Raw genomic sequence first — 14,150 nt, forward strand, 5'->3', positions numbered from 1 at the left:
CCATCTTATTTTTTTAGGATTCTAGCATTTGTTTACAGGCACTTCAAATTGTGTTTTTTCCTTTGATCTAAAAGCTGCTTAGAAGTTGATGAGAATAATGTGCATCCTTTATCCTGCTCTCTCATTAAGCACACTTGCCTTAATTTCAGCATTGTTGAAACCGCTCTACTGGGATTCCCTAAATGTCCTGTTTCAACAGTATCCTTCAAGGATACTCCACACTGAACCATGTGCTCCTGGGTGACTGTCGGCTCCCCTCCCCCCCATTCTAATTTAAGGGCTGCTCTATCTCCTTTTTAAAAGTTAGCGCCAGCAGCCTGGTTCCATCCCGGTTAAGGTGGAGGCCATCCTTTCGGAACAGTCTCCCCCTTGCCCAGAACGTCACCCAGTTCCTAACAAATCTAAATCCCTCATCCCTGCACCATCGTCTCAATCACGCATTGAGACTTTGGAGCTCTGCCTGACTTTTGGGTCCTCAACACTATCTGAGCCTGTCTAGGTGACGCATGAGGTCCGCCACCTTCACACCAAGCAGACAACTGACCAGGTGATACTCGCGTCCACCAGACACCCAGCTATCTATATGCGTAATGATCGAATCACGAACTACAACAGCTGTCCTAACCCTTCCCACCTGGGCAGAAGTTCTCGGAGACATATCCTTGGTGCGAGACGGTAGTTCATCCCCTGGTGGGCAGGTCCTGGCTACATGAGTACTTCCTATTTCACCAGGGTAATACTCTCTCCTTCTAGGCAACACAGGGGCTGCCAGACTGGAGGTAGGATTTCTCTACAACATCCTTTTAGGTCTCCTCTATATACCTCTCTGTTTCCCTCAGCTCCACCAAGCCTGCTACTCTAGCTTCACGAGAATGGGCCCCTAGATGTTAGGCACCTTGATACCAGGTTACACTAGTATTCTATAATGGAACATAGGAACCAAGGTTCCTTTACAGAATAGGCTCCTACCACCTACCCTTATTGTGTATCACAATTTATGTCAGGGCTTTTCACAATGATAGAATAAAATAATACATTTGATCCACAAATCACTTCAGTCAACATAAGATAAAACTGCATCTATAACAGAACCTCATGAGATACTTACTTGTATATTCTTCTGTTTCTTTTTTTGTATTGGTGGTATCGGGTCAGCCTGTGAACTAAAATAGAAAATATTGCTGTGACTATTTATCATATATTGAGGTTAAATTAAAATCTGTAAAGCATCCTTGGTCTGTACTTTGGTTTTTTAGCACCAATTTTTAAGGCACTATTTATAGAATTTGGCTCTTAATGCACTTTTGTTACGAAGTTTTGCTTTATATTAGCTAATGTTGGTTACTAATGAACCACAATCTTTCAGTATAATGTATGCACTAATCAGGTACACACACTCAATATTCAGGCAAATTTATACTCTTCGAATACTGAATTCATATATCTGTCCCAAAGCGATTATTGCATATCCAGTCAAGGATTTTTGAAGGACTTAATTATATTTCATGCAGAACAATCAGTGTCATGTATTCAAAGACTCGTATCTTCAAGTCAGATCTTATATCTTTCAATTCATCTCATACAAATTCCCCAGAACCTCAGTGGTGTGAATCGCTGCCAATTTTAGGCTAACGCGATATATATCACATCAAAATCTTCACCGGTTCTTTTTTATTTATATAAAGCATCTTCACAAGATTTACAAAAAAACTTTAACTTAGCTTAGTTTGTCTTTTTACTTGTTGGACCTAGGGGATCATCTGCCCGACATGCGCTGTCTCAAGGACATTCCCCCCGTGTTCTCTCCAGCGTCAGCTCAGCAAAAGCATTGTTAGCTGATTAAATGGATGGATGGAGGGGGCAGGGGAGAGGAGAATCGCCAGGTATGTATGGATGGATGGATGGAGGGGGGGCAGGGGAGAGAAGAGAATTGCTTGGTATGGATGGATGGAGGGGGGCAGGGGAAAGAAGAGAATTGCTGGGGATGGATGGATAGAGGGGGGCAGGGGAGAGAAGAGAATTTACTGAAATCTAAGTAGATTACGTCTATAGCACGTCCATGATTCAATTCTCCGGTCACCCAGTCAAAGAATTCAATGAGATTCGTTTGGCACGATTTACCTTTGGTAAAACTATGTTGTCTCGGATCTTGCAACTTATTGGCTTCCAGGAAATTCACTATCCTTTCCTTCAGCATCGCTTCCATTACTTTTCCAATAACAGAAGTGAGGCTTACTGGCTTGTAGTTTCCAGCTTCTTACCTATCACCACTTTTATGAAGAGGGACCACGTCCGCTCTTCTCCAATCCCACGGAACCTCTCCCGTCTGCAAGGATTTATTAAACAAATCTTTAAGAGGACCCGCCAGAACCTCTCTGAGGTCCCTCAATATCCTGGGGTGGATCCCGTCCGGTCCCATGGCTTTGTCCACCTTTAGATTTTCAAGTTGTTCATACAATCTCTCTTCTGTGAATGGTTCTATATCCACTTCATTCTCATATGTAGTTTTGACAGTCAATCGGGGTCCTTCTCCAGGATAATAATTCATAATCTGAAATAACTGGCTTATAATTTGACGGAGTAAGGAAAATTAGTTAATTACCTGATAATTTTCTTTCCTTTAGTCCCAAAGGATCAGACCAGAGAAATGGGCTGTGACCATCTGCTAGCAGGTGGAGATAGAGAACTCTAATGAGTTGTACCTCATAAGCTCCTGTGCTTAGCAACCAAGCCAGTACTCGGTAACAAAGCAATGAAAGAGAGGGAATTCCAGAGGAAAACCTCCAGCCTCTAGATAGAAAAATAACTATGTGTCAACCCCTGCAGTAACAAGATGTGAGCCCCTGTGCCAAACAGCATTCGGCGGTCGAACAATCCTGGTCTTACCTGAGGAAGCAGGGCAGGAAACCCCGGTGGAGGTCTGGTCGGAACTCAGGATAGGCAGCAGGCAAATGACACAGTCCAGTTCCAGGCAGGCAAGAAGCAAAAGACACAGTCCAGTCCCAGGCAAAGGTTCAAAGGCAGGGAGCAAGCAAAATCACAGTCCAGGTCCAGGCAAAGGTTCAAAGGCAGGTGGCAAGCAAAATCACAGTCCAGGTCCAGGCAAAGGTTCAAAGGCAGAAGGCAAGCAAAATCACAGTCCAGGTCCAGGCAAAGGTTCGAGGCAGGCAACAGGCAAAAGCACAGTCCGGGTCCAGGCAAAGGTTCAAGGCAGGCAGCACGAGAAGTACAGCAAAGAGAGAAACAAGCGCCCAGGAGTCTACACAGTAGAAGCCGAAGCAACGAGTGCAACGTGAGACTGCTCTAAAATAGCCCTCCCCATCAGGAGGGCAGGGAACAGCTGTGAGGAGGCGGAGCAACCCAGTCAATTACCAAGAAGCCCCAGATTGGCCGACCAGTAGTTGCCAATCCGGGTGTCGGAAGGAAAGAAATCCATGTTCTTGGGCCCCGCACCCGGAAAAGATCCCTTTCTTCGGTAACGCCGGTGCTGCCAACATGGCCAGCGCTCTCCAGCCGCAACCACCGCAAAACGGAGAGCCGGAGCGGCCCAGGCGGCAGACAGAATGCCCCTGGGGCGATGGCGACGACCAGCAGCGGACCGATCCTCCCAACCAGTGCCCCCACCAGTAGAGTCACAGGTGAGGAACGAGACACTATGAAATATAGGGCAAAACTCGTGCCTTAGAAATAATGGAACCAGAACAATACAAACAACCGAAATTACATAGAAACCGGAAAAAACAAAACCATAACAGAAGGGCAGGCTCTGGACTGATCCCTTGGCACTAAAGGACAGAAAATTATCTGGTAATTAACTAATTTTTCCTTCCATTAGAAAAGATCACTCCAGATAAATGGGATATACAAAAGCAATCCTTAAGAGGGGAGGGACTGTGATATCCCTGCGAGAACCGTGGCACCGAAGAAAGCATCTGCTCAAGCAAACACATCCAAACAGTAACGCTTAACAAAGGAATGAGAAGATCACCACGTCGCTGAACGACAGATCTCTGCCAACGAAAGTGCTCTAGACTCTGCCAAAGAAGTTGCCAAAGACCTGGTAGAATGAGCCTTGACGTGCAAGGGAGCAAATTTATAAGTACATAAGTATTGCCATACTGGGAAAGACCAAAGGTCCATCGAGACCAGCATCCTGTTTCCAACAGTAGCCAATCCAGGTCACAAATACCCGGCAAGATCCCAAAAATGTACAAAACATTTTATACTGCTTGTCCCAGAAATAGTGGATTTTCCCCAAGTCCATTTAATAACAGTCTATGGACTTTTCCTTTAGGAAGCCGCCTAAATCTTTTTTAAACTCCGCTAAGCTAACCGCCTGTACCACATTCTCTGGCAACGAATTCCAGAGTTTAATTACACGTTGAGTAAAGAAAACTTTCCTCTGATTCGTTTTAAATTTACTACATTGTAGCTTCATCACATGCCCCCTGGTCCTAGTATTGTTGGAAAGCGTGAACAGATGCTTCACATCTACCCGTTCAACTCCACTCATTATTGTATAGACCTCTATCATATCTCCCCTCAGCCGCCTTTTCTCCAAGCTGAAAAGCCCTAGCCGCTTTAGCCTTTCTTCATAGGGAAGTCGTCCCATCCCCTTTATCATTTTCGTCACCCCTCAAAATGTAAGCCGAAGAAATAGCCTCCTTAAGCCATCGAGCCACTGTGGCTTTGGAGGTGAGTAAACCCTTTCGGGGTCCTGCAAAGAGGACAAAAACATGATCAGACTGCATGAAATCATTGGTAGCAGTAAGATAGCGCATAAGGACGAACTTCACATCCAACAGTTGAGGGAAGCTGGAAGAAGCAGGAAGAAACACAGTCTGATTGACATGAAAAGAAGAAACAATCTTCGGCAAAAAGGATGGAACTGTGCGTATGGAAACTCCCAAGTCAGAAAAGCAGAGAAAGGGATCCCTGAAAGAGAGAGCTTGAAGCTCTGAAACTCTCTGTGCCAATGAAATGGCAACTACAAATACTGTCTTTAAAGTAACATCTATGATAGTTACCGAACAAAGGGGGCTCAAAGGGGGCTTACTGAAGAGACTTAAGAACCACTTAAAGACTCCACTGAGGTCTGCAGTAATGGTGGTCCACTCCTTGTGAAAGCGGGAAAGACACCCACCTATGACCACGTACAAGGAGTGAACCTCAACCCTGTCATTGCGAGGGCTGCGAAGAGGGAGAGGTTCTTAAGGAAGCGGAAAAGGGCTTCTTGCCTCCTCAAAAGAAAGACTGAGTCTGAGGAAAGCAAGGTTTTTGAGCAGAAGCACTAGCCTTCCCTGGTCTATACCTCTGCATTTCTTGAAAATGAAACTTAATGAGGCCTAGGCTTGTCCTCAGGTATTCGCTGGAACTTGGAATCTCCCAAGTCTTTAACAATCCTCACCAAAGAGTAGTTTCCCCCAAAAGAGCAACCACGCCAGAGGAGATTTGGATGCCACATCAGTGGCCCAATGCCTCAACCATAGCCAGCGTCGTGCTGAAATGGCCAAGGCCATACCCTTAACTGATACTTGAAGAATATCATAAAGAGCGTCTGACAAATAGGACAACCCCGCCTCTAGAGTAGGGTGGAGGCAAGTCCAACGTGCAAACTTATTGAATCCACGATAAAGAAGCCCTGGCTACAAAAGAAGAAGAAATTGCTGTCTGAGAATTTAACGCAGCTAGTTCAAAGGCAAGCTTCAAGGAAGCCTCAAGCCTGCGGTCATGCATATCCTTTAATGTAGTGCCGCCTTCAATGGTTTAGTAACCACCATAATAAGGGCATCCACCTCAGGCAGAGCAAACTGCTGTAAATCAGACAGCAGAAGGGGATATAATTTGAACATAGCCCGAGCCATGAGAACATAATCAGGGGTCTCCCACTGAACTGCAATAAGCTCCTGTATAACCTCATGAATATGGAAAGATACAGGAGATCTCTTAGAACGTAACATAATAGATGGAGCAGAACCAGAGGACTGAGAAGGGAAGAAATGTTTAAAGTATCCATAGATTTTGTGATTAACAGAGGCAACTCCACTCTCAAAAACAGCCTAGCTACAGTAAGATCATCACCCTGTCTGCCTCTGAAATACCCAAGTCAGGGCCATCAGCAGAACTAGGACAGTCAGAATGCACAGATAAAACCTCCTCTGAGTCCCGAGAAGGAACATTCTCCAAATCCTGCAAAACAGAAAGTTTTTGTTTCTTAGGAAGCTGTTCCTCAAAAGCTTGAGCTGACTTTAATAAAAAGGCCTGATGTAATAAAAGAACAAATTCAGGCGAAAACATCAGGGCAGAGACTTCTACCCCTGCAAAATAAACATCCCGGGACATGGTAGCAGGCGAGGAGCCCTCTCACAAAATGGCCGCCGAAGCCTTGCAGAGCACAGGAGCCATTGGCGCTGAGCCCGCTAAAACCGCCATCGGAACGAGGCTGGATGGAACTGCTGGAGATGGAGTACTGACAGTCAAAGAAGGCAAAAGTCCACAGGAGTATAGCAAAGTGTGTAGGAACCGATAGCCGAGAGCTTAGCCCTGCAGCGCGCAGAAGACTTAATAGGCTCAGACATAGAAAATAATAAATATACTCGCAGAAAACAGCCAGTGCCATGACCTCCAAGCACTACAGCCCATAATCTTCTCACAGCACAAGCGCTCTCAAAAGAACCACAGTGGCTGTTTTTTTTTTTTTAGATAGAAGCAGGCGAAAAAGAGAAGAGAAGACAGAGATAAAGAGGAATAAGTAGCAACAGAAGAGCAGGAAGGGACCTAGACCACGGTATATACTGAGGCACAGGATATTCTCAACCCCAGAAGCCATTCAGAAATTGCCACAGTGCACAGGAGCTGCTGTCCTGCCTGCTGGAGATAGAGAAAACTGGCCTGGTTGCTAAGCACAGGAGCTTATGAGGCACAACTCATTAGAGTTCTCTATCTCCACCTGCTGGCAGATGGTCACAACCTAATTTTCTGGACTGATCCTTGGGACATAATGGAAATTCCTAATACCACAGATGAATGTACTATGGGTAATTTTATAAGGGGGTGCTTATTTTAAGAAGGCAAGTAGGTGCTATTTTATAAACGGACATAAGCACTTGTGTCTATATAAAATACTAGTAAAAAAGGCCCATTTCTGTCAGAAATGAAACGGGCGCTAGCAAAGTTTTCCTCAGAGTGTATGTTTGAGAGAGAGTGTGTGTGAGAGATGGAGTGTGTGTGTGTCAGAGAGAGAATGAGAGAGAGAGGCAGAGTGTGTGTGTGTTTGTGTGAGAGAGAGAGTGTGTGAGAGACAGAGTGACTGTGTGTGTGACAGAGAGATAGAGTGTGATAGACAGAGAGTGTGTCAGAAAGAGTGTATGTGAGAGACAGAGAGTGAGTGAGTGTGTGCCCCCACCCCCCGTCTCTCAGGACCCCCTCCCCCCTTTATGGTCTGAGGACCGCCTTCCACCCCCACCTCTCTGGTCTCAGGACCCCCTCACCCCCTCCCTCTCCCCTGCCCCCCCTCCAACCACCCATGTCCAGCGACCCTCCTCTCCCCCTGCCCCCCCTGCAGCCACCCATGTCCAGTGACCCTCCTCTCCCCTGCCCCCCCTCCAACCACCCATGTCTAGCGACCCTGCTCTCTTACCTGCCTCCCCTCCAGCCACCCAGATTGTGTAGCGAATTCTTCGGGGCAGGCAAGAAAGATCCCCGGTCCTGCCTGCCCACTGTTGGCGCTGACCCTCCCCCGCTGCCGGATCGCTGTTCAAAATGGCCGCCGAGACTTCCAATGGCGGACTTGCGAGATTTCTGCTATAGTCTTGGAGGCCGCCCTTGTAAGTGTCGGCGGCCATTTTGAACAGCAATCCGGCAGCGGGCAGGCAGGACCGGGGATCTTTCCTGCCTGCCCCGAAGAATTCGCTACACAACCTGGGTGGCTGGAGGGGAGGCAGGTGAGAGAGCAAGGTCACTGGATATGGGTGGCTGTGGGGGGGGGGGGGGGGGGGCAGGGGAGAGAGGAGGGTTGCTGGACATGGGTGGCTGCAGGGGGGGCAGGGGCGAGGAGGGTCGCTGGACATGGGTGGCTGCAGGGGGGGCAGGGGAGAGAGGAGGGTCGCTGGACATGGATCAGCTGTGAGGCATGGAATGTTGTTTTTTTTTCTTTTTTCGCGGTTCTGAAGTTCACAGCATAATGGCAACGGTGACATCAGCCTGACTACGGAGCCTAGCTCAGCAACTCCGAAGGAGCCACGGACACAGGCAGCAAGATTAGAACGTTGGAGGTGAGAATTATTATATAGAATGATTAGTGGAAGTGGAAGAAATCACATCTACATTGCCGGTGCAAATGTCCATGCCTATAATTTTTAGACAATAAATCAATTTAAAGTCCCAATATCTTTTCCAGCGGAAGCTTCTCAGATATACAATACAAATGCTCAGTGTTCATCCTGGTATCATAATAAACTTAAACTCATCAATATTGCTACTGCAGATAGAACATTCTCAATATATCACCAAATCATTACCTTAGTAGACCTCAGTGGTAACTCGTTTCACATAGGAACTCAGTCCTATGACTTACCAGCATTGTCATCGGTCTTAATTTAAATTCAACAACATATATTTTATCTATTTTTATTTTTCTAAGATTTTCTTTAAAAAATATACTTAACAGAGAAACCTGCAGCCAACATGAATCATGTTTTGCTAGTTGGGCTGTATGAGGATAAGGTCCTCTGACTCTGAATTATCATTCCTTCATGTTTTCTAAATGGCATCATTTTGAAAACAAGGAGGAATAATGCAGCCCAACTGGCAAAACATGATTCATGTTTGTGTGGGTCCCTCTATTAAGCATATTTTTTAAAGAAAATCTTAGAAAAAATAAAAATAGACGAAATATATGTTGTCAAATTAAAATTAAGACTGATGACGGTGCTGGTGAGTTTCTATGTGTCTACTAAGATAATGATTTGGTGATTATACTGAGAATATTCTATCTGCAGTACCGATATTAATGAGTTTAAGTGTATCACAACATCAGGATCAGCGCTGAGCATTTGTATTGTATATAATAATTCACATATACACATGCAAGTTCTGCCCAGACTCTGCCCCTGTATATGCCTGCCAGTAAAGTATGTGCTTTCATGTCAAACTGCATACCTTTACACCTGTCAGAATTTTATAAGAGGCCACATTAATTGTAAAAATGTTTTTTAAACTAATCCCATTTTGTGTAAGTATTACAGAAGGCCAATTCCCACACTTGAATCCTATTTCCTCAGAGCCTGCCACAGCAGCTTCTTATTCCAGTGAAAAGAATTAGTATTTCACAGCAAAAGGCAAGTCATGAAATACTATATGTTGTAAAACAGCTTTATAGAATAAAATTTCTGATTAGCAAAGCAATCCATAAAAAAGGAGATAACTAAAAAATAAAAGTAACTTACCCATGTGCATTATTTTTATATACACAGATGTAATATGGCAGAGCCATAAATTTTTCCATTCCCACGGCAACATAATATTGATTATGTTCTAACTGTGATGGTCCCAATACAAGCTTTCCATTCAGTGTATATAGTCTAAAAACAAAGCAATGAAAAGAAACCATGAGGATACTGGCTGGTTAGAATACAGTAATACTTTTAATTGCTCGTAAAGTTTGTTTTTGCAAATGGATAAAATATTCACATTGTGGATCACAGATAAACTGTAGAATTAAATGCAGAACCTTGAGGTAGACGGGTAGATAACATTAGCACTGTATACACTTCGATCTCATATATAAGTCAAGGGCAGTTTTAGGACTAAAAATGACCAAAAATGCTGTGACCCATGTATAAGTTGAGGCTGGGTCCCACATTGCTCTCTCTCTCCCCTCCACCTCTAGGTGCAACATTGCTCTCTCTCTCTCTCTCTCTCTCTCACTCTCTCCCCTCCTGCATCTCCCCTGCCTTTCCAATACCTACCCCCTCCTTAGCATCATAGATTTCAACAACAGTCAGAACAGACTTAAAGCCAAAAGGAAATGGCTAGTATATGAAGATTTTATCCCCCACTGATAAGTCTCTCACTCTGAACTTTGGCAAGTTCATGAAAGCAAAATGTATTTTCACAAATCACTCACCCTTCCTATCCAAGGAGAATGTTTTATTCAGGACTCAGTATTTCTCAGTACTCATATGCACTCCTGTTTTTCTTCTATCAAAAAAAAAAGTCTCATCAGAATTCCTCTCACCAAAACTTTCCACCTGTCTCAGCTAAAGTTCCTTTTTGAACCTACTGCTTGAGCAATCAGCCAATCAAATGGCTTTTAACTGACCCCGATATTGTCATGCACACTTTGCTGCAAGAATGCCCTCCTCTAAGTGTACGTGCTCAGCAGCAGGGGAGGACTGAGAGTGGTCTGGGCTCCCCGCCTGGCCACTGCCCGATGCCCCCCTACTGCTGCTGCCAACGCCCCCACCATCCCAGTTCTTTCCTACCTGCTGCGCTGCTGATACTTCCCTGCCTGCAGATGCAAATTTCAAAAACTGACATATTTCAATCACTATACTATAGATTAACAAATACACATAGCAAAAAAATGGAAAATATGATGATACCAATTTATTGGATCACATATATTTTCCAGTTAGCTTTCAAAGGCCAAAACCTCTTCCCTCAGGTCAGGACAGTATACTGCTATTAAGGTATTCTGTTCTGACATGAGAAAGGAGGGTTCGGTCTCCAAACATTAGCAAAAATTAGTCCAATAAAGACATCATCTTATTTCCACTTTCTTTATTAATACAGCTACCACACTATACTAAACTAAAAATAAAATTCATTTTTCCTACCTTTGTTGTCTGTCTGTTTACTTTTTTCTAATTGTGTTGGTCCCAAGCCAAGATGCACTAAAAAATCATTAAAGCCCTTCCCTTACCGATTCACTTAGCGAATCGGTAAGGAAAGGGCATGCATCAAGGAAAAGGAATGCAAATGAGCTGCTCATTGTAACTCACTTGCATTCTCTATTCCATCAGACGAGGGTGGGCCGGGGAGGAAAGGAGGGAAGTCCGAAGGGAGGCGATCAGCTATTGCCTGCTGCAGCGCCTTCACATGGAGGTGAGAAGCGCTGTGAGGGCCCAGCCCGGTGGCAGACGGAGGGGGGCGGGTGGAGGGGGGAGCGGCAGCGGCGATGACCTCGGGAGGCGGTGGGGGCAGGGCCACAGGGGTGCGGAGGATGGTGGGGAGGCCGGGGCTGCGGGAAGCTGTCATTTCAATGTAGGGGGGAGTGGCGGCGGCGGAAAGAGAAAAAAAAAACAAAGTCCACGTCAGGGACGTCCTTGAAGGACGTCCATGTTAGGCATTTTAGAAGGACGTCCCTGACAAGCACTTGGAATACGCAGCTTGTTCTTTTTTTTTTTTTTTTACATGGGTGTTAGGCGCTTTCCCACTGGTCTCCATGGGTCCGTTCACAGCAGCCCCAGTCTAACGAGAGGTGCAGACCTCACGTTAGGTTTTTTCACGGTAAGGGGATCGGAAAACCGTAGTGCATCTCATTATAATAGCCTTGCAATAGCCTTTGGATCATCTGCATTCCGTTTTCGTTAGCTGCTACCGTGATCGGAAAATGACCTTTACTGCATGCCAGGGTTTACTACTTGCTCGTTAATGGCTCGTTAGGTTTAGTGCATCTGGCCCCCAGTCTCTTGTTTCTTTTTTCCTCAATCTCTTCTTAACTCTCGCCAGCGTCTATCCCTCTCTCTCTCCCCCCTCCTTTCCATCCAGCATCTGCTGTCTCTCTCTCTTTCCCCTTTCCGTCCAGCATCTGCCCCCTCTCCTCCCCCCTTTCCATCCAGCGTCTGCCCTCTCTCACCCCCTTTCCATCCAGCATCTAACCCTTATCTCTCCTCACTTCCATCCAGAGTCTCTCCTCTTTTTCTCCCTCCTCCATCCAGCATCTGGCCCCTCTCTCTCTTCACTTCCATCCATTCAGGCCCCTCTCTCTCTCCCCAGTTCCATCCAACATCTGCATCCTCTCTTCCCCTTCCATCCAGCTTCTATCCCCTCATTCCCTGTAATCCAGTGTCTGTCCCTCCTCTCCCCATTTCCATCTGGCATATGTCCCTTCTCTCTCCCTCATCCAGTGTCTGTCTATCCTCTCCCTCTTTCCATCTGACATCTGTCCCCTCTCTCCTTCTCATCCAGCATCTGTCCTCCCTTCCCCCTCCATCCAGCATCTGTCCTCCCTTCCCACTCCATCCAGCATCTATCCCATCTCTTGTCCCTTCTATCCGGCATCTGTTCCCCCTCCCCACTCCATTCTCCATCCATCCTCTGTCCTTCCCCATCACCCAGTCACCCTGTACCTGGGGTCCTCTTTATTCCTGCTCAATTTATATGTCCCCACTATCACCCCACCTAATCCCTGCATCCCCACTCTTCCACCCTACCCTCACTTACAATCATACCCTCCCCTTTCCATCCAGTGTTATAGCCTTTTTTTCAGCCCCACCCAACACACAAACCTTCTCTCCCCCCCCCCCCCCAACCAGACACCCCCACTAACACTGGCACACCAGGACCAGGCTATCCCCACTCCCACCCAATACCCCCCCTGCCGCGGCCACCACTGCTGCTACTACTACTATTTAGCATTTCTATAGCGCTACAAGGCATACGCAGCGCTGCACAAACATAGAAGAAAGACAGTCCCTGCTCAAAGAGCTTACAATCTAATAGACAAAAAATAAATAAAGTAAGCAAATCAAATCAATTAATGTGAACGGGAAGGAAGAGAGGAGGGTAGGTGGAGGCGAGTGGTTACAAGTGGTTACGAGTCAAAAGCAATGTTAAAGAGGTGGGCTTTCAGTCTAGATTTAAAGGTGGCCAAGGATGGGGCAAGACGTAGGGGCTCAGGAAGTTTATTCAAGGCGTAGGGTGCAGCGAGACAGAAGGCGCGAAGTCTGGAGTTGGCAGTAGTGGAGAAGGGAACAGATAAGAAGGATTTATCCATGGAGCGGAGTGCACGGGAAGGGGTGTAGGGAAGGACGAGTGTGGAGAGATACTGGGAGCAGCAGAGTGAATACATTTATAGGTTAGTAGAAGAAGTTTGAACAGGATGCGAAAACGGATAGGGAGCCAGTGAAGGGTCTTGAGGAGAGGGGTAGTATGAGTAAAGCGACCCTGGCGGAAGATGAGACGGGCAGCAGAGTTTTGAACCGACTGGAGAGGGGAGAGGTGACTAAGTGGGAGGCCAGCAAGAAGCAGATTGCAGTAGTCTAAACGAGAGGTGACAAGGGTGTGGATGAGGGTTTTGGTAGAGTGCTCGGAAAGAAAGGGGCGGATTTTACGGATGTTGTAAAGAAAGAAACGACAGGTCTTGGCAATCTGCTGGATATGAGCAGAGAAGGAGAGAGAAGAGTCAAAGATGACCCCAAGGTTTCGAGCTGAGGAGACAGGGAGAATGAGAGAGCCATCAACAGAAATAGAAAATGGGGGGAGCGGGGAGGTGGGTTTGGGGGGGAAAATGAGAAGCTCGGTTTTGGTCATATTTAATTTCAGGTGGCGTTGAGACATCCAGGCAGCAATGTCAGACAAGCACGCTGAAACTTTGGTTTGGATGCAAGGTGAGATATCAGGGGTAGAAAGGTAGATTTGGGAGTCATCAGCATAGAGATGGTAGGAAAAGCCATGGGATGAGATTAATGAACCAAGGGAAGAAGTGTAGATAGAAAAGAGGAGGGGACCAAGAACAGAACCCTGAGGTACGCCGACAGGCAGAGGGATAGAAGTAGAAGAGGATCCACCAGAGTGAACACTAAAGGTGCGGAGGGAGAGGTAGGAAGAGAACCAGGAAAGGACAGAGCCCTGGAATCCAAGTGAGGACAGGGTATCGAGAAGTATGCTGTGATCGACAGTGTCAAAAGCAGCGGAAAGATCAAGAAGAATGAGGATGGAATATTGACCTCTGGATTTAGCCAGTAATAGGTCATTGGAGACTTTAGTAAGCGCAGTTTCGGTTGAGTGGAGAGGGCGAAAACCAGATTGTAATGGGTCAAGAATAGCATGTGAGGAGAGAAAATCAAGGCAGCGGCGGTGAACAGCACGCTCAAGTAATTTGGAGAGAAAAGGAAGGAGGGAGATGGGTCGGTAATTAGAGGGAC

General features: G+C 46.2%; 1 protein-coding gene across 1 annotated transcript in view; it reads right to left on the reverse strand.

Annotated features, from left to right (window-relative positions):
- DCDC2C (doublecortin domain containing 2C) overlaps positions 1 to 14,150 on the reverse strand; it is a 112,335-nt gene that overhangs the window by 50,045 nt on the left and 48,140 nt on the right. Inside the window, exons 5-6 of the mRNA XM_030198905.1 lie at positions 9,447 to 9,581; positions 1,109 to 1,181 (exon numbers count right to left, since the gene is read on the reverse strand). Coding sequence (XP_030054765.1) covers positions 1,109 to 1,181; positions 9,447 to 9,581 — 208 coding nt within the window. The remainder of the gene's footprint in view (positions 1 to 1,108; positions 1,182 to 9,446; positions 9,582 to 14,150) is intronic.

This window comes from Microcaecilia unicolor, chromosome 3 (genome assembly GCF_901765095.1).
Source record: "Microcaecilia unicolor chromosome 3, aMicUni1.1, whole genome shotgun sequence".
Classification (NCBI taxonomy): domain Eukaryota; kingdom Metazoa; phylum Chordata; class Amphibia; order Gymnophiona; family Siphonopidae; genus Microcaecilia; species Microcaecilia unicolor.